Raw genomic sequence first — 19,769 nt, forward strand, 5'->3', positions numbered from 1 at the left:
TCAATAATCCTCATGTTACAGACCCGGTCAGTGTAGTTGCTACCATCATCTTTCAACTTAGCTTTCTCTAGGAACGCGTTAAAATTCAAGGGAACGGTAGCACATGCCATTGATCTACAACATAGATACACAAAGACTATCAGGACTAAGTTCAGTTAATCATATTACTTAAGAACTCCCAGTTAGATAGTCATCCCTCAAGTCATCTAATGATACATGATCCAAAGCAACTAAACCATGTCCAATCATCACATGAGATGGAGTAGTCATCAATGGTGAACATCTCTATGTTGATCATATCTACTATATGATTCACGTTCGACCTTTCGGTCTCCAGTGTTCCGAGGCCATGTTTGTACATGCTAGGTTCGTAAAGTTTAACCCAAGTATTCCGCATGTGCAAAATTGGCTTGCACCCGTTGTATATGAACGTAGAGCCTATCACACCCGATCATCACGTGTCTCAGCACGAAGAACTTTCACAACGGTGCATACTCGGGGAGAACACTTATACCTTGAAATTTAGTTAAGGGATCATCTTATAATGCTACCGCCGTACTAAGCAAAATAAGATGCATAAAGATAAACATCACATGCAACCAAAATAGTGACATGATATGGCCATCATCATCTTGTGCTTTTGATCTCCATCTCCAAAGCACGTCATGATCTCCATTTTCACCGGCTCGACACCTTGATCTCCATCGTAGCATCGTGGTCGTCTCTCCAACTATTGCTCCTACAACTATCGCTACCTCTTAGTGATAAAGTAAAGCAATTACATGGCGTTTGCATTTCATGCAATAAAGCGATAACCATAAGGCTCCTGCCAGTTGCCGTTAACTTTTACAAAACATGATCATCTCATACAACAACGTATATGGCATGATGTCCACAACATGCCCTGCAAAAACAAGTTAGACGTCCTCTACATTGTTGTTGCAAGTTTTACGTGGCTGCTATGGACTTCTAGCAAGACTGTTCTTACCTACGGCACAAAACCACAACGGTGATTTATCAAGTTTGCTGTTTTAACCTTCAACAAGGACCGACCGTAGTCAAATTCGATTCAACTAAAGTTGGAGAAACAGACACCCGGCCCGCCAGCCACCTTTATGCAGAACTAGTTGCATGTCTGTCGTGGAACCGGTCTCATGAACATGGTCATGTAAGGTTGGTTCGGGCCGCTTCATCCAACAATACCATCGAATCAAAATAAGACATTGGTGGTAAGCAGTATGACGATCACCGCCCACAACTCTTTGTGTTCTACTCGTGCATATCATCTACACATAGACCTGACTCGGATGCCACTGTTGGGAAACGTAGCATGCAATTTCAAAAAAAATCCTACGCTCACGCAAGATCTATCTAGGAGAAGCATAGAAACGAGAGGGGGAGAGTGTGTCCACGTACCCTTGTAGACCGGAAGCGGAAGCGTTTGTTAACGCGGTCGATGTAGTCGAACTTCTTCTCGTTCCGACCGATCAAGCACCGAACGTATGACACGTCCGAGTTCTACACACGTTCAGCTCGATGACGTCCATCAAACTCTTGATCCAGCAAAGTGTTGAGGGAGAGTTGCGTCCGCACGACGGCGTGGTGACAGTGATGGTGAAGTGATCTGCGCAGGGTTTGCCTATGCACTACGTGAATATGACCGGAGGCGTAAACTGTGGAGGGGGGCACCGCACACGGCTAGGAATCAATGATGTGTGTTCTAGGCGCCTCCCCCTTCATATATATAGGTGGGAGGGAGAGGGGACAGCCAAGGGGGCACACAAGTAGGAGGAATCCTACTTGGGGCCCTAATCCTATTCGCCCACCCCCTTACCATAATTCTTGAAGGGGGAAGGAAGGAGGAGCGGGGAGAGAAGGAAGGGCGAGGCCGAACCCCTTCCCTTCCTTTATCTCTTCTCCTCTTTCCTTACCCCCTCTATTTCAGCCTACATGGGGCGCACCAGCCCCTTAGGGGCTGGTCTGTCCCACTCTTGGCCCATCAGGCCCATGTAGTTGCCGGGGGGATGCCCGGAACCCCTTCCGGTGACCCGATACATACCCGATATCCCCGGAACACTTCCGGTGTCCGAATACTATCGTCTATATATCAATCTTTACATCTCGACAATTTCGAGACTCCTTGTCATGTCCGCGATCTCATCCGGGACACTGAACAACATTCGATCACCAAATCACATAACTCATATAATACAAAATCGTCATTGAACGTTAAGCGTGCAGACCCTACGGGTTCGAGAACTATGTAGACATGACCGAGACACCTCTCCAGTCAATAACCAATAGCGAAACCTGCATGCTCATATTGGCTCCCACATATTCTATGAAGATCTTTATCGGTCGAACCGTTATGACCACATACATTATTCCCTTTGTCATCGGTATGTTACTTGCCCGAGATTCGATCGTCGGTATCTTCATACCTAGTTCAATCTCGTTACCGGCAAGTCTCTTCACTCGTTCCGTAATGCATCATCCCGCAACTAACTCATTAGTCACATTGCTTGCAAGCCTTATTATGATGTGCATTGTCGAGAGGGCCCAGAGATACCTCTCCGATACTCGGAGTGACAAATCCTAATCTCGATCTATGCCAACCCAACAAACACCTTCGGAGATACCTGTAGAGCATCTTTATAATCACCCAGTTACGTTGTGCCGTTTGATAGCACACAAGGCATTCCTCCGGTATCCGGGAGTTGCATAATCTCATAGTCGGAGGAATATGTATTTGACATGAAGAAAGTAGTAGCAATAAAACTGAATGATCATTATGCTAAGCTAACGGATGGGTCTTGTCCATCACATCATTCTCCTAATGATGTGATCCTGTTCATAAAATGATAACACATGTCTATGGTTAGGAAACTTAACCACCTTTGATTAACGAGCTAGTCAAGTAGAGGCATACTAGGGACACGATGTTTTGTCTATGTATCCACACATGTATCAAGTTTCCGGTTAATACAATTCTAGCATGAATAATAAACATTTATCATGAATAAGGAAATATAAAATAACAACTTTATTATTGCCTCTAGGGCATATTTCCTTCAGGTATCTTCATACCTAGTTCAATCTCGTTACTGGCAAGTCTCTTTACTCGTTCTGTAATGCATCATCCTACAACTAACTCATTAGTTACTTTGCTTGCAAGGCTTATTATGGTGTGCATTACCGAGAGGGTCCAGAGATACCTCTCCAATACTTGGAGTGACAAATCCTAATCTCGATCTATGCCAACCCAATAAACACCTTCGGAGATACCTGTAGAGCATCTTTATAATCACCCAGTTACGTTGACGTTTGATAGCACACAAGGCATTCCTCCGGTATTCGAGAGTTGCATAATCTCATAGTCGGAGGAATATGTATTTGACATGAAGAAAGCAGTAGCAATAGAACTGAACGATCATTGTCTATGCTAACGGATGGGTATTGTCCATTACATCATTCTCCTAATGATGTGATCTCGTTCATCAAATGACAACACATGTCTATGGTTAGGAAACTTAACCACCTTTGATTAACGAGCTAGTCAAATAGAGGCATATTAGGGACACGGTGTTTTGTCTATGTATCCACACATGTATCAAGTTTCCGGTTAATACAATTCTAGCATGAATAATAAACATTTATCATGAAATAAGAAAATATAAAATAACAACTTTGTTATTGCCTCTAGGGCATATTTCCTTCAGGTGCAACCACGGGGACGGCCTCGGGGCGGCTGCAGGGACCGCGTATCGCGACACTATGGCCCGAAGGGGCGACGCAGGGGCGGCGCACGAGTCAATGCAGCCACGAGGGGAACCACGGGCGACGCAGCGGCAACCCGTTGCTCGATCGATGGAGGGGCGTGCTGAACTCGAGGACGATCTTCACGGGACTTGCGGAGGCGCGCGCGACCGATGGGCCAGGTCGATCGCGTGGCATAGATGAGACGGATCGTGACGGCGAGCGGGTGATCAATCTGATCGCGCGCGAGGTCGGGACGCCGCTCAGTGGAGGCGGGGTGGCGGCGAAGTCCGAGATGAAGCCAACAACGACGGTCGGCAGGGCGGCCATACAGGCACGGCGTAGATCGACGGGCGGGCCTACGTGTGAACGGCGGCTGTGATGGGACGCCACATGGCGTGAGGCCACCGGGTCGGGGCGATGCAGGAGTCCTGGTCAGAGCAGGGCGGCGAGGGCCGACGCAGGGCGACGAGCGAGCAGACGCGCGAACGGCAGCCGTGAAGGGCCGCCTGTCGCGCTAGGCTGCCGGGTCGATGAAGAAGCCGCCCGGTCGCGTCGGTGATGGAGTAGAGGTGCGTGACGAGGATCGACGGCGACGACGGGCGACGCATACCGATCAAGCATAGATCGGAAAACCAAAAAGAAAAACGCCGATCAAGGTGACCGGCGGGAGAGAGAAAACTCAAAGCAAGGGCTCATGAAAAAAGACTTTCTAGGGCAGACGGTCAACACGAGCGGCGGACGAACCCTAGGTACAGGCGGCGCGGCCCCCGCGACGGTCATGGAGGCCGACCGCCCCGGGGGCGGCGCCCGGGGCAAAAGTGGCGGCCAACAATTAGGGTTTGAATCGGTTAGGCTGATACCATGTTAAAAGGGAGAGGGAGAGAGACATTGGTGCAGAATATGATGGATGTATTATTGAGCCTCGAGGGCGAGTAGGCAAGACGCCTCTCCTGAAGATAAGGCATAAGACAAATTACAAATCCTAGACTATCAAATACATGTATTCAAATATATCTCTAAGACAGATGAATAGGTGCTCCCTTAGAAATAAATATCGTGCAGGAGTTTAAGCACAAACGGCGTCGCATCTACTGTTTGTTCCCCTTCCCATTTTACAGCAGCCGGTGAACTAAAGACAGAGTTCAGACAGGAGACTGCACGTTCAACTAGTACAAATTCGAATGAACAAGTCTACTGCTGCCCCGGTCGCAGGGACGAGAGGACGACATCCTGGAGGGCGCTGTCCTTCTGCATCGCCGCCTTGAACTCATCGAAGGTGACCTCGCCGTCGCCATTGGCGTCCATCGTGTCGAACATCTCGTCCAGCTTCCCCGGCTCCGCGATGTCCCCCGGGAGGCACTCCTCAGGCAGCGCCTACCAATCACAGCAACTTTGTGTTCAGAACAGCAATTTGATCTGGTACAGTACAGGTAGTGTGTGGTGTCTTGCCCTGCTTACCCGGAGCATCGACGCCAGCTCTTCCTTGCTGATGCAGCCCGACCGATCGGCGTCGTACATCTGAATCAGTAGTGTTTTTGGTCAGATCATCATCACAAGAACCTTCTCCAGCAGAGTCGCACTGTTTTGGAGTTTACCTGGAAGCAGAGCCGCAGCGCGTCGTCGCCCCGCGAGTTCCTCAGGCTGGAGAGCCCGCAAAGGATCTCCCTCATGTCCACGGTTCCATCACGGTTGTTGTCGAACAAATCAAATACACGAGGAGCCAGAGGGATCAGCGAGTCCATCTTCATTGCTTTCAGCACCTGCTCAAATTCTGTCAGCGTGGCATTCTCTCCGTCTGCGCATCTGCACCAGGAGCACCTTGCACATAAACTCAAGTATTCAAACTGCCGAATGAACAGACTCCAGAAACACACATCCTTTAAAAGTCGTTGTGTGCAAGTTCCTTTACTAGCTTATGACATGAGCATGGCTTGATATTATAGAAAAACATAATAATCGATTATTATCGCATTCAACACCATGCAATAACTTGCATGCATTTGTCTAGCAAAATAAACTTATTTGATGTTTAAAACAGCTTTTTGAGAGAATATGTTGAGACTTACCACATTTTGAACAATTGCTGTGTTTATACATTAGCAGAGAAATGTTGTTACCAATGTCCAAGTAATAAACAATATATTGAAGCAATGATAAGCAATATTTCAAGTAGTAATAAACAATGTTTTGAATATTGGAAAAGCCCATATAGCAGCTAACTCACATCCTTGCAAAATGTTGCCGCAGGTTATCTAGCTCTTCCGAGCTAAGGTCATGGGTTCCCAAAAGACTCCTCAGCCTTTTTGTCCTCAATGCCACTTTGCTGCTCAGGACACTGGCTATCGCTGCCGCCCTCAATTTCCTTCTAGCATTGAACCTTTGCAGTTTTGAGACGACCTCTGCATCAATGCGATCTTGCTTGGCGCAGTCTCCTATCACCCAAGGATGCATCAAGAGCTGGTTTTTCATCATAAACAGGCCCACGGTCAGCTAATGTCAAGTAAAGTGCGAAGAAGTAGAAAAGGGAGCCCGAGACAGACATCGCTTGCTGTGGGCCTTTTGTAAGGTTCAACGGAAAGAAGACTGGAAATCAAATCTTTGGCCGACGAAGTTATTGTTTTCCATGTATGCCCCTGAAAACTGAATTCACCCTGAAAGAAGCACATCAAACAAACGACATTAGGTTATGACTCTGACTAGTAGTGCAAGATTGGTGGTTTCATTGTTGAAGCAAGTAAGCAATCAGGAGTTTCGGGGACTTGATTCTTCAGAGACAAAGGTGTCAATTCCATTTTTAGTGGCTTATGAAACAATCTCCAATTAACCCCACATACATAATACCCGCCAAAAAAAACACACATCCATAGTGGCTTGTAATTTGGGTGTCGCTCTCATGTTAGAATTTTTTTGTTTGTACGCTTAAAGGAATCTCCAGTTAGCTACTGACTTACACATCTCAAAGAAACTTGGCACATTGGAAGTTTTGAACTGGACATCAGATAAGACAAATCGAAATTCAAGTGCCAACAACTAGCAGAAGAATAAAATTCAGCAATGATTGACAGTCATGTCTCTGTACTATTCAAGGTCAATGCTCCATACCAGTTGATGGAAGGTGGACACTCATGCAACTTTGCAAAGTGAATGAAAATGCCTCACCCATAATTTATACTGGAAGAGCGTGTGCAAACCTCAATATTACATTCATGGGCACGGTGCTTCTGTTTCTTAAGTAAATGCAAAGATGCAAAGATACTCCAGGGGATACAGATTTAACTCCCTTCCAACTACACATGTGTCAACGTGATCAATCAACATTTTCATAGCTGGTTGTAGAAATACTAATAAGGTGGAAACAAGGATATATGAATCATAAGAAAATCCCAGACCAATTTGGTCACAACCGCAGAACATTTACCCCATATGAATCACAAAAAAAATTACAAATCAGTTTGATCACCACTGCAGAACATTTCCCATTCCCAAAAAAAGAGGACATTTTCCTCAGATGGTAGTTCAGAGGAGTACTTACTTGCAGGATCCTTTGCTGCTTTTCTTGATTAGTTGCGGCATGAAATGGTGGGCATCTGAAATATACAGATCAAAGTCTGCAAACTGCAATGACGAAATCAAACCAATGGAATTATTACAAGACAGGATGACCAACATACCCGGACAAAAGAATGTACAGAATCACCCCAACAGACCACATGTCGCTTGCAGTCGAAACCTCTTGCCGCGAGAGTGCTTCCGGCGAAACATAATCTACTGACCCAAACAGCGCCACAACCGGGTCACTGAAATCTTCTACAGAACTCAAACCGAAATCCATAATCTTCAGTGTTGAATCTTCTTTTCTGTCCGAGAAGAGGCAGTTCTCTGGCTTCAAGTCTCTGTGTATGATGTTGGCCTTGTGAAGGGCCTTCAACCCACCAGCAATCTGCCTAACAACAGCGGCCGCATCAAACTCCGAGTACCGCTCCCGCCCTATGATCCTGTCGAACAGCTCGCCACCCGAGCACAGCTCGAGGACGAGGTGCACGCCGTGGGCGTCCTCATAGACATCGTGCAGGCTGATGACGTTCGGGTGCGGCGCGACGTTCTCCACTATCCTCCTCATGACAAGTATCTCGTTGGTGAGCAGCGCGTCGGAGATGGATACTTGCTTCCACAGTGGGAGCCCACCCGAGCTCGGCGCGCCCTTTGACCCCTGCTGCATCCCCATCATCGCGGGGCCGAGCCTTTGGAGAGTCTTTATCGCGACCTGGGTCTTTCCTTCATCAGACTTGCTCACGCCTCTTCTCACTATGGAGAAACCGCCTCGGCCGAGGACATCCGCGACTTCATAGTCGTCGGACAGCCTTCTGCTTTCAGTTGTTGACATTGTGCAGCACCAAAGAGCAGCTTCAACTGGCTATTTGACCAAAGAACCTGAAACTTCAGGAAGCAAACACCAGTAAGGCCCCTAGAGCCTTAGAGGGCAGGAGCAACCGGGGCTGGCGGTGAACCGGCACGAATCGACCTGCTTCACACGAGAAATCAAAACGGTAAGCACTGTTAGCGGAAGAACAAACTGATCGTAGGTGTCTCTGGGGGGAGAAGAGAGATTGGGGAACAGCAGAGCAGGAACTGGAAACAGTAGTTGTGGAGCTGACAGGGACTTTATATATAAACATCTGCCCTGTGGCAATTATACAGAGAGCATAACGGAGGGGGTGTGGGGAGATTGTGACGGCAGAAGAAAGGGACATGTGCCAACAACCAGCAAAAGGGAATAAACTCACCAGGTACTTCCTTTCTGTGCAGAGGGCAAGATGACAAGAGCAGATCAGATAATGGTTGAGGAGATGCTAATTGTGTTGACCTGGTTGCCACTGCTCTGGGCTGGGGCTGCTACTTTGCCTTGGTCTTCACTGGGTGAGGCCAGACTTGGTTCTAGTTTACTGCGTTGCCTTGCGTTATTATTGATGGAGCTTTCTTCTTCAGCCGGTGAACACAAGAGCATATTTTGCCCATAGTTTAAAATAGCGCATAGCGGGCAGCCCTCCAAATCAGCTATAGCAGGCCGGCTATTTCATAAATTTACTGGACCTATTGCATTTAGCGGCACCGTCCTCAAACCGTTATAGCCGGCTATTTAAAACTTTGATTGTGCAACAGAACCTATTTTTTATTGCAGAGAAGAGGCCCAGTAGAGCAACTGTGTCCACTTTGCAGTTGGTCTATCTATCTGACTTGGTAGTACAGTACTTAATTACATTTTAGACTGCAATAAGGCAATTCCTAAAAGCAGTCACAACTACTGGCAATACTATATTAAACAAATGCAGATAATGAGACCAATCAAAATTGGAAAACAAAGAATGCATTGTTGATAGATACTACCATGGAGTAATTGATACCATGAGGAACAGGCAGTTTCTACTAGATGCGGTGACAATTTAGAAAGATAACCATTCCTTTAAACCTCTCATCAAGAAATCACAAGCAAAACAAAACTATAACAGCAAAACCAAATCAATCTTTCACGAATGGACCGTCTTCGAAACTTTCAGAGACAAAAAGGTTGCTACTAGGATAACAGTGGGTTCATAATTGCGGAAATTAGACGACAATATCCTACTTAGATAGTATACTGATGGTTCAAACAGATGTTTCCACTACGGAACACCCACACAGAGGTGCATTGAAAAACTAAAGTATCCATATGAACTATGCTGAATCCCCAAAATCAATTGTTCTTCTGACTCTTCAGATCTATCAACCCGTATGCCCCCTGCCTGTCCCTGGATATTTTCAACTCCTTCCTTCGACGGTTCCTTCGCTCACTTCTAGTTGATTTTTTCTTGCCACCTGTTTCTTCTTCACTTCTTAACTTGCCCTCCTCTGGCTTTCCAGAACTAGGGTGTTCCTCAGACCTGGATTCCTCGCCAGTCCTGACCTTCTTGCTCTTCTTTGATTTTGTCTTGGCATCTGCATCTTCTTGCTCACTTGTCACCTTGACTTCCTCTGCCGTTTCAGAACCAGGACAATCCTCAGACCTGGATCTCTTCCCAGTCTTGTGCTTCTTGCTTTTTGACTCAGTCTTGGCATCTGCATGTTCTTGCTCACTTGTCACCTTGACTTCCTCTGCCATTTCAGAACCAGGACCATCCTCGGACCTGGATCTCTTCCCAGTCTTGTGCTTCTTGCTTTTTGACTCAGTCTTACCATCTGTTTCTTCTTGTTCACTTGTTGGCTTATCTGTCTCTGGCCTCCCGGAACTAGGGCCCTCCCCAGACTTAGATTTCTTGTGAGATTTGACCTTTTTGCCTTCTATCTTCTGTCCTCCAAGGATCAAATCTTTGCTCAGCTTCTTATGATGAGTCACCTGCCATTCATCCTCCCTATATGGTGCTAGCTTCTTCATGGATACATATTGGTTCAGATCCCTGTCATCTGATTGCAGTATCTCATACGTCTCCAGGCCAAAACTGTTTGGCTGAACTTGCCTATACTTGAACCGTGTCTTCAGATCTCCAATGGTGTCCTCGTAGTCTAGCTTATAATACTCATCAAGCTCCTTCTCAAGCTCCACCTTGTCCTTGAGAGAGATCTTCCCCTTCTTTTTCTCACCTTCCTCCTCACCATTTGCAAGCTCCTTATTTTTCTTCTTCTTTTTCTTCTTCTCACCAGTGGCAGTAGACCCTTCTTTACCATCAAGAGCCCAATCTTTGGGTAGCCCAAGCAATTCATCTTCCTTGTCAAAATCAGGTTTGACCAAATCTAAATCATCTCCACTTCCAAACCCAGGATCAACCTCATCAGCACCATAGTAGCTGTCATCGAACATCTCCTGCATTTTCCTGTCATAATCCTCTGGATCAAAATCTTCCTCCAAGTCATCTGCACCAAGCTTACAGGCAGCCTCCCCTTCAATTCCAGCAATCATCCGGATCTTCTCAAGCTTCTCAGCGATCTCTTTCTTCTTCAAATTCTTGAGATGCTTCAGCTCCTCTGCCTGCTCCTGCTTGGCTCGCGCAAGCCGTTCCTCTTTGCTCTTCCGCTGCTTCTTTCTGCTGCTCTCCTTCTTCCTCACAGACCCCTCAACAACCCGGGGATGTCCCATTACCCGATCAGTCACCACTCCCTCTGAAGCTTCCACCTCCTCATGCCGGAATTTATAATTCCCCAACTTATTATAAATATCCTCATAGTCCTCCTGAGTTTCGATCACATCCTCTTCCTGTGAGACCTCCTGGATATCATCCAGCGAGAACTTATCCGGCACTGGTTCAAGGTAGGGCCTATTGAGGATGTAATTCTTCAAAAACTTCTCATTTTCATCCAGCTTGTCATCATCCCCAAAAACCTCAACCAACAGCTCCTCGGTCTGCTTCTCGTCTTCGTCCTCTTCGCTGTCGCCGTCATCTCCTTCAGCCTGCTTCGCCTTGAACAGATCGTCCTCCTCGTCATCGCCATCCCCCAATGCCTTCTTCTCCGCCTCAAGGAACTCCTTCAGCCCCTCCCTCTGGAGCTCGTTGTAGGCAATCCGGTCGTACTTGCTGCCGCGGCCAGTCTGCACGGCAAACTCGGGGCCCTCCTCGATCAGGTGCTGGGCGTTGACGTCCTTGAGGTACAGTGGCCGCTCCTTCTTGGCCTTCTTCCCCTCCTTGGGCTCCTTCTTGGCCTTCTTCCCTTCCTTGGGCTCCCCCTCGGCGTCGTCCTCGTCCTCCTCCGACGAGGAGGAGTACACCTTGGCGTCCTTGTCGAAGATGGCGCTGTCGCCGCTGCGGATGCGGCGGATGACCTGGAGCACGCGGCGGTCGACGCGGCGCGAGGCGGCGGCGACGGCCTGGTCCTCATCCGACTCGTCGTCGGAGTCGTCGGAGTCCTCGTCGTCGGGGTCGGCGACGACGCCCTTCTTCTTCTTCTCCTTGAGGCGCTGCATCGCCTCGCGCCGCTTGTTGTGCTCGTAGCGGCGGGCGTACCCCTCGTCGATCTGGATGTTCGAGTAGTCCTCGGCGGGGCCGTCCGAGTCGTCGTCGGAGCCCGCGAGGATGTCCAGCACCCTCCTCTCCCCCTCCCCCTCTCCACTCATCTCCTCCGGCGAGGATGGCGGCGGCGGCGGCGCTGCTCGTGCTAGGGTTTTTGCGAATGGAGACACCGCGTAGGGGGCTACGGATCAACCGTACCTATTTACGACCGAGCAGTCTGGCAACACGGGCCCACCTCGCCAGCTCAACGCCACGGCCCGTTGGGTTCATTCCCGGCCCATCAAGGCCCGGTCCAGCCCAATCCGTCGCGGCAGTCTCGTCCGCGCGGCCGGACCTATATAGCCCCTGCCGCTAAACCCTAGCGAGCCCTCCATTTGCGCCGCCGCCTCCCCCGAAGCCATCCGCATCCCCACGCTCGCTCGCCGCGGCCGCCCGACGCGATGGCTCCCACCAAGAAGGCGGTACGAACCCTAATCGATCCCCGCCCGCCGCTCCTCCCATTTCGGCTTGATTCGTTCTCCCGGTTGATTTGGTTCTTCTCTCGCCGTGTCTCTCTTTTCTGACGGATCTTCTCACTGTTTTCTCGATTGATGGATGCGCTCTGCAGAAGAAGAGCGGGGAGAACATCAACAACAAGCTGCAGCTGGTGATGAAGAGCGGCAAGTATACGCTCGGCTACAAGACCGTCCTCAAGACGCTGCGCAGCTCCAAGGGTATGGATGAATCGGCTCTCCGCTTTTTACGGCCTTTTTTATCTCACTGTTGATTGATTTGTCGTTGTGGCCGATCTGCTAGTTATTTTGTCCGCTGGATCCGAAGGGTGGGTGTAGTGCTATAACTTACGCTCGGGACTGTTAATTCCAGAGATGCGTGATTAGCTTTTGTAGAATGAATCCAATGGGCCGCGGTTAATATCTGTTTTGTGGCTGTCAATTGCTTGCTGTACTTATTTGTGGGATAAGTTGAACTGTATGCATATTCTCTGCACGTGTGTTTTGATACCCACTGAAGTTTGTAGAGTTGAAACTTTTAGTTTGTAGAATGGGACTGAAGTTTACCTCATTGGCTTGCTTTTGCCGTGCCTTAGAGATGAATACAGCGCCCTAGAACAAGCCACCTCTTAGTTAAGACTTCTGCGAGACCTCTTTAATGTCTAGTGGACAATGGGAGGGTGAAATATTTTTGTTTGCTGATAGCAGTTTGTACCGTGTGTTGTGTGTCAGAAGGTGTCGTGTAGTTTTTACGGATTAATTTAGTTTGTAGAGTGGGACGCATTGTTGTTTGTACTGATCAAATATGTTTGTAGAATGGGACTGAAGTTTACCTCACTGGCTTGCTTTGGCTGTGCCTTAGAGATGAATACAGCGCCCTAAAACAAGCCACCTCTTGAACTGAGACTTCTACAAGACCTCCTCAATGTCTGGTGGACACTGGGAGGATGAATATTTCTATTTGCTGATTGCAGTTTGCACTGCAGTTTAGCTCGTTGGCTTGCTTTTGGTGTTGTCTGAGGCAATTGCATCTTTGTTGGGCAGTTTTGAGTTTAAAACTGATACAGCAAGATGGGTTTTGCTTGCCATTTAGGGCATTCATACATAGTTTGTCTCCTTTTTTCATTCTACAATTTTATTCCAGTGGTTTCAGCTTTTGTAATGTTTTTTTTTTACTTTTTGTTTGTGTTAGAATATTGGATTGTAGAACGGGACTGAAATTTGGCTCCTTGGCATCTTTTACTGCCATGGAGATGAATGCAGTGCCCTAGAATCATTTCAGCCTACCTGTTAAAGACTTCTCCAAGTTTCACTATCTGAGGAACAATGGGAGGATGAAGTATTTTTTGTTATATGATGAAAATATTCTCTATTGTTCTATCAAACTAGTCCCATGGAATCACCTATGCCCCAGGATGGCATTGCTATATTTGTTGCACTCATAAGATTGCTGTAGTGTTCACCTGTTTACATGTGATTCTGAGTACTAATATGAGAATTTGTTGCAATATTCAGGGAAGCTGATAATCCTCGCAAACAACTGCCCGCCCCTGAGGAAGTCAGAGATTGAGTACTACGCTATGTTGGCGAAAATTAGCGTGCACCATTTCCATGGAAGTAAGATAATTTTGCTCTTTCAGACCCTTTTTTGTCTGATTGCTTGTCTTATGCACAAATAGTTGTCTGCGTGCTTAATTGTGCTAATAGTTTGCATTGTGTTTCAGACAATGTTGATCTTGGAACAGCCTGCGGCAAGTACTACCGGGTGTGCTGCCTCAGCATCCTTGACCCTGGTTCGTTGCCATTCAGATCACTTGCATTTGTTTCTACTTTCTCACTGTGATATCTGCTGACACTGGTTACATCCTTCAGGTGACTCGGACATCATCAGCACCACCACCACCACCCAGTGAAGAGAAGAGAAGAGAGCTCTCCACCTATTTTATTTAGTCGAGTTGTAGGGTCCTGTTGTGCTCTCGAAACCACTCTTGTTATCTTCGGTTTATGTACCTTTTTGCGACGCTGAGTTGGAGCTGTCATACAGATAATACTTCATATGGTTGTTCCGCTGGACATTCATGTGGTTTTGTTTTCATGATATCGTTGTTTCCATCTTACCCGTACTGTTGTTTGTCAAGCGTTGTGTGATCATACAAATCTAAGATTCGTTTCACCTGAATCATTTTCAAAATCTCCCCCAAATCCCTTGATTTTCCTAATTCTACATGCCAACTGAAACTGGGATTAAAACATAAGCTTTACAGATTTAGGTTCATCTGCCCACAGCCCTGCCCATTGATAACTCTTTCAAGAGATTCTAGTGCGGACTACGTTACACCTTGAAATAATATGCACTCCTGCGGTGCTAATTTGCTGATAATCCATATTGAAGCCTTTAAAGAATGCTTATCGAACATATAAAGGTCGAAGGGGGGTGCTACGCAGAACCAATGTTTTTCGTCCACGTCGGCTATGAATAGTGCAGCCAACAGTATAGGGAGCACGTTGCGCGGCGAGCAGCTAGATAAGAGAGAGAGAGAGAGAGAGAGACCTAGCCCACCCCCCGTCTCCCCCGCAACTCTTGCATCGCCGCCCTTGCCTATGACGAAGAAAGTGAGGAAAGAGGAAAGGGAGGTGAGGGTCACCGGCTGCTGTCGGCCTGCGCCGGCGAGGTTGGGCACAACCTGGCAGGGGAGGAGGGAGAAAGAGAGAGGAAAGAGGAGAATGAGGTGCGGTGGCTGATAGGAGAGCGTCATCGGAAGGAGCCGCTGGCTCGTTGTCATCGCGCTGGAGGAGAGATGCATGTGTACATCCCTCATGCCAGCAGGTTCCTCCTCCTTCCTTCCCGCTGCTCACCTCTAGCGCCGCCGCCCTTTCTTCCTCCATCCCCGCCCCTGCCGAGAGCCCCTCCTCTTTCCTGTCTAGTCAACCTCATTCTCTACTGCTCTCCTCGTTGGCCGTCGCTCCAGGTCGCAGAGGAGGATCTGCTGCCGAATCCACGCAGTTGAGGGTGAGGAGGACGGAGGTGAGGGAAGCAGCAGCAAGGATGGTGGCTGGCGATGGTTCAGGGGCCACCAGAGGAGGGGAAAGGGGGATGATGTCGCGCTTCTCGCCACCTCCACGTCCTTGTCTCCCGGTGGTCCGCTGCTCCTTGTCCACGCCGTTGCAACTCCAGCGACAACAGTTCGTCTCCATGATCCTTCTGCTCCTCCCGCTTCTCACCAAATTAGTCTGAACATAGCAAGGTAAAAGGCCATACATGCTCATTTTTCTTCACTATATTCTTTCTTGTTAGTCTGCTTAGTATTCTCTTGTGTCTTCACCGAAAAAATTGTGGTGGCGATGCTTGATTTAAGTATCATGATTTGTTGTATGGAAATAGGGGATTTTACTTCTGATGATGTGGGTAGTGGTGGTCTTCTCTGCACTCTCGTGTTTCATAAATTTTCCCCTTGGATACCCACCTATCTGAAATATGTGTCTTTCCAATTTGATGTTGGTTCACATGCAGGTTCAGTGAATAGTGCCATGCACGATGACTATTGTTGATCTTTGTATTGCGAGACAGTGCTTTTGAGTTTGATGAGATATGGCCATTCTCAAAAGGTAGATTTAACATATTGATAGAAAATGGCGTAAGTTTGCTCTCCCGTGACCACCCGAAGTGATGTTTATTTTATTTTATTTTTCATTGCAAAGTTACTGTATATAGGATAAGGAAGAACTTTTGGAGCCTCTAATGTTTATATTACTTCCTATTGTGTTTTTTTTTTTTTGAGATTACAAATCCTTGCATGATCTACAAGTTTCAACCGACTAGTGAACTCAAAATTGTATTTTTGCTAGCCTGTTACTGTGTTACATGGCGTTCTGAATCTTGATTTCCATCTATATGTATGACTTCTTGGTATGCCTCTATTGTTGCACTATCACATGGATCAAATATGCTAAAAGATGCTTGCATTGATAACTGTGTTTAGTTGTTTACTGTTGGATTGCTCTTGCACAATAGTAATAAACATGCGGATAAATCATGGCTTGGCCTGGCAGTGACCATGTTAGTCTGCTTAGTGTTCCTACTCTCTACACTCCATGGAATACCAGCCCATTTTTAAACCAGCCCAGAAGTAACGACAACAATGTAGGCACCACAAATAATTTATTTGCATATTACTCGACTCCTTTCTTTGAATTTTCTGACAGTCGTGTGTCACTGCACTTAATGTGCACACCTACTGCAAAACTTTATTACCAGATTTCAGATTTTATCTCTTTTTTCATTAGATGAATTTAGGTGTAATAGTTTTCTCTTTTCCTATGTTTGCATTTAGTTAACTTGTCATCTAAACGCTGAATTAGTTACAGAACTGCAGTCTGAAAGGTGAAGGATAGCATGCTATCCAGGTTATGTTGTCGAAGGGGATCATTGGTCGTGTCTCCACTCTAGCATAGCTAATAACTACTCATCGTATATTTGCATTTAGTAGCCTCAAACATCAAATTTCTTCTTATGTTTCTTCTCTAGCATGTTGCTCGCTGGTTTTAATATTGATTTAGGTAGAATTTGTTTAGTTTAGGGCATGGTCCAACTCTCAATTACATACACGGACCTTCTGGATGGCTGTCGTGGTTGTTTCGGTCCGCTTTTATGTAGGGAGACCGTATTCCGGTCCTAAAACGAATAAAATTGAAGTAAAAAGGTATTTCTTTGGCTTCTTGGGTTGCTTCTCTTTCTTTGTCTCTAGGGACGGATAAGAAGGCGTTTCTTTTGCTCTTGGTGTTGCAGATGCACCAACCTATGCACAATATGAAGGTACTAGACAATAATGCACTTTAGATGGTACACTGGTGCTGATGAATCAATCTTTTTTGTTATCTGCTTTATGCTTCTAAAAGTGTGTGCTAGATTATCTATTATATTCAGAGAATACTATATCACACATGTAGTGCTTGTTGGATATTTTCACTTGATTTGGATAATTTAAGTGCGACTATATTTTTCTTAATTGTTCCTATTCTTTGAGAGTGCTTCAGTTTCCGTGTCAGTGCAAATATATCTGTGTAAATTCTCATAAAGCTCCTATTGGTGTTTCAGTTGTTTACAATACGACCCCTCACAAAGCAAACAAAATAGCAACACCGGAGACATTTTATTGATTGAAACATGCATATTGGATGAAGGAATGCCAAATCAATACGGTCTCACACGATGGTGGTTCATAATTTATCTCTCTTTCTTGATCCTGTCTTTCTAAGTATATATAGATCATGCAAGAAAGTCATACTTGGGCATTATCTTGCAAGAAAGTCATACTTGGGCATTATCCTGCAAGGAGTTGTGTAACCATCCCAGTAGCTGCAGGCACACTTGGTTTCTAATATTTTTATGTTGTAATTTGCACTGGGACTGATGACTAATGTCGCCAGTTTGGTGGATGTGCCCCTACTTTGCTATATTTCCCAGCCTTTTGTCATTCTGGTGTATTTTCATTGCAAATAATCTGAAGGCAATCTCAACTTGTTCGTTGATCTCTTCTAGACCATGGTTCATGCATCTATAATTGCAGTGGCCAATTTAAATGATGTGATGTACAATAATACAGGTTGCACATCTGTTTATAGAGGGCTTGTGATCTCATCTCGCCTTCATGGCTGAGTGTTCAATTAAAATCATACTTTTACTGGATTGGAGCAGACGGATTGATTTCTACGTGCAAAGTAACGCTTTTAGTTTGAATTGATTGTGTGTTATTTTGTACCTCCTTAAGATATGTTGGTTTCTTGCACCATGGGTGCAAAGGGTCATCGAGCCACTATAATGACTACATGTTCAGGCTTTTTCCAAACAGCGGATATTGAAGGTGATTAATACTCAAATAGAACTTCTCTCCATTCGTGTCTGAAGAGAAAATATCAGTGATGGTGGGCCTGGTGATGAGGGTATCAAGACAAAGAGATCAATTCACAACTATGTCATCGATAGACTGTACAAATATACAAGGTATTATTGTTTCCTTCTACGTTTAAGTAGCTTTGTGAGCACAACTATTTGGAAATCTTGCGATTCATGGTGGAAGAAAGCATCTTTGTTTTCCCGACCGAAAATACTTAGTTTCATAGATTTTCTGAGTTCAGAGCTAAATTGAGCATTTCTTAGATTTTCTGAGTTCAGAGCTTTTATTGTCTCTTCGGTGATCTGTAGAAGTTAATTCTTCCTGTGGCGTCCATTCATTTTGGAAGCTATTTGCATGTATACTGGTATGTTGTTGTTTGTGTTCCCCCCTTACTGCTTCTTACTTCATTTATAAGTGGTGAAAAATATATTCCTGAGTCGAAAGGCCTTCTCCTATTGTATCCTGGCATTTGTGTGGCATGATAATGCTATATCAACATTGCTCTTTGTTTTGTTGTCCACTTCTGTATTTCCCTTTGGAAATGACAAAGTGGGGCTTTCATTTGTAGCTTGTTGGATTTCTTAGTTAGGGGAAGTTGTTTAATGAATGATATTGCCAGCATTTTGTCTACATGGCTAAAGAAGGAACAAAACGAAGGAAAATATGGATTTATTTTTATAGTTTCCCTCGTAATGCAAAACAATTGATCAAGATTTTCCACATAACTTGATTCATTCATGCTTTGTTTATTCGTGTTCTGGTACTAGCACAATTGGTGACTTAAGTTTCATCAAAATCAGATGTTCTTTTTTTCTTGCTTGTGTTTCTACAGTTAATAGTTTGTTAGGATATGATCTGAATTGTTCATATATTATTACGCCTCCATGTTATTATTTTAGAAGCACAATCAGATGAGAGGTCCCTACTTAGCTAGCTAATATATAGCGTTTGATGGTTTTGTCTGATGTTGTAACAACAAAATATCCTACTTGAGCATTACTATTATTCTGAATTTAAACTGTTTGATCCTCTTTTATATATTAAATGTAATATCATAGAGTTTCTTCCTTCAGAGTTAACTTGCCATGCAAAAATTGTTATGAAGGCATTGAATGGTATATATTTTAGGCCTGCTTCTCTTCACTTTTGTCCTTTCCAAAGAGGAATAAGAAAAGAAACTCAAAACAGACTCAAACATGCCTACTCTGCTTTTGTGTTAATAATTATACTATATTTTTAGACCTGAACCATTATATATCAAAGAAAAAATGCATTGAACTACGATTTGCTGGTGACCTGCCGTTGTTTACGGTCCGTTCCTGTTTCTGATCAATGATATGTTGGCTTGCAGTATTATGCTACCATAGCTGGTTTGGCAACTCCTAACTGAAAGCACTTGTCTTCTTGGACGATAGTTATCTGAATATAGTTTAGTTTTAAATACTTTGTCATCCCTCAAGATTTGGTTTTATAGTAATTAGTATGCAGGCAGTTCGATTCTTTTAGGACATTACCATGTGGTGACATTGGATACTTTGCTATGTGTGAGTATAATGATGAAATATCAGATGTTCTCCAAGCTATTTGCCATACACATGCTACCTTTGGCACTTGCATGAGCTCCAGTTTGTGCCAACAGTAATTTGAAT

General features: G+C 45.5%; 2 protein-coding genes and 1 long non-coding RNA gene across 3 annotated transcripts; 2 read left to right on the forward strand and 1 right to left on the reverse strand.

Annotated features, from left to right (window-relative positions):
- Positions 1 to 4,647: 4,647 nt before the first annotated feature.
- LOC119348755 lies at positions 4,648 to 11,916 on the reverse strand. Its single transcript, XM_037616743.1, has 8 exons — positions 10,130 to 11,916; positions 7,431 to 7,969; positions 7,292 to 7,346; positions 6,300 to 6,410; positions 5,984 to 6,216; positions 5,355 to 5,562; positions 5,218 to 5,277; positions 4,648 to 5,133 (listed from the first exon to the last, which is right to left on the reverse strand). The coding sequence occupies exons 1-8, from the start codon at positions 11,837 to 11,839 to the stop codon at positions 4,951 to 4,953; spliced, it is 3,099 nt and encodes a 1,032-aa protein (XP_037472640.1). The 5' UTR covers positions 11,840 to 11,916; the 3' UTR covers positions 4,648 to 4,950.
- A 139-nt stretch (positions 11,917 to 12,055) lies between these two features.
- On the forward strand, positions 12,056 to 14,343 carry LOC119348754 (60S ribosomal protein L30). Its single transcript, XM_037616742.1, has 5 exons — positions 12,056 to 12,196; positions 12,343 to 12,448; positions 13,742 to 13,843; positions 13,951 to 14,019; positions 14,099 to 14,343. Exons 1-5 carry the CDS (start codon positions 12,176 to 12,178, stop codon positions 14,137 to 14,139), a joined length of 339 nt encoding a protein of 112 aa, XP_037472639.1. The 5' UTR covers positions 12,056 to 12,175; the 3' UTR covers positions 14,140 to 14,343.
- Positions 14,344 to 14,629: 286 nt separating this feature from the next.
- On the forward strand, positions 14,630 to 17,908 carry LOC119348756. The gene is made up of 3 exons (XR_005169099.1): positions 14,630 to 15,053; positions 15,196 to 15,471; positions 15,738 to 17,908. It is a non-coding gene; the product is annotated as an uncharacterized LOC119348756 (long non-coding RNA).
- Positions 17,909 to 19,769: the final 1,861 nt, after the last annotated feature.

Source organism: Triticum dicoccoides, chromosome 1B (genome assembly GCF_002162155.2).
Source record: "Triticum dicoccoides isolate Atlit2015 ecotype Zavitan chromosome 1B, WEW_v2.0, whole genome shotgun sequence".
NCBI classification, from domain to species: Eukaryota; Viridiplantae; Streptophyta; class Magnoliopsida; order Poales; family Poaceae; genus Triticum; species Triticum dicoccoides.

Coding starts and splice junctions, on each gene's coding strand:
- LOC119348755 (XM_037616743.1), bottom strand. CDS start 11,839: ATGAGTGGAGAGGGGGAGGGGGAGAGGAGGGTGCTGGACATCCTCGCG. Junction 6,217..6,299: donor AAAGGCCCACAGCAAGCGAT/GTCTGTCTCGGG, acceptor ATGAAAAACCAG/CTCTTGATGCATCCTTGGGT. Junction 5,278..5,354: donor CGCTGCGGCTCTGCTTCCAG/GTAAACTCCAAA, acceptor CTACTGATTCAG/ATGTACGACGCCGATCGGTC.
- LOC119348754 (XM_037616742.1), top strand. CDS start 12,176: ATGGCTCCCACCAAGAAGGCG. Junction 12,449..13,741: donor GACGCTGCGCAGCTCCAAGG/GTATGGATGAAT, acceptor TGCAATATTCAG/GGAAGCTGATAATCCTCGCA. Junction 13,844..13,950: donor CGTGCACCATTTCCATGGAA/GTAAGATAATTT, acceptor ATTGTGTTTCAG/ACAATGTTGATCTTGGAACA.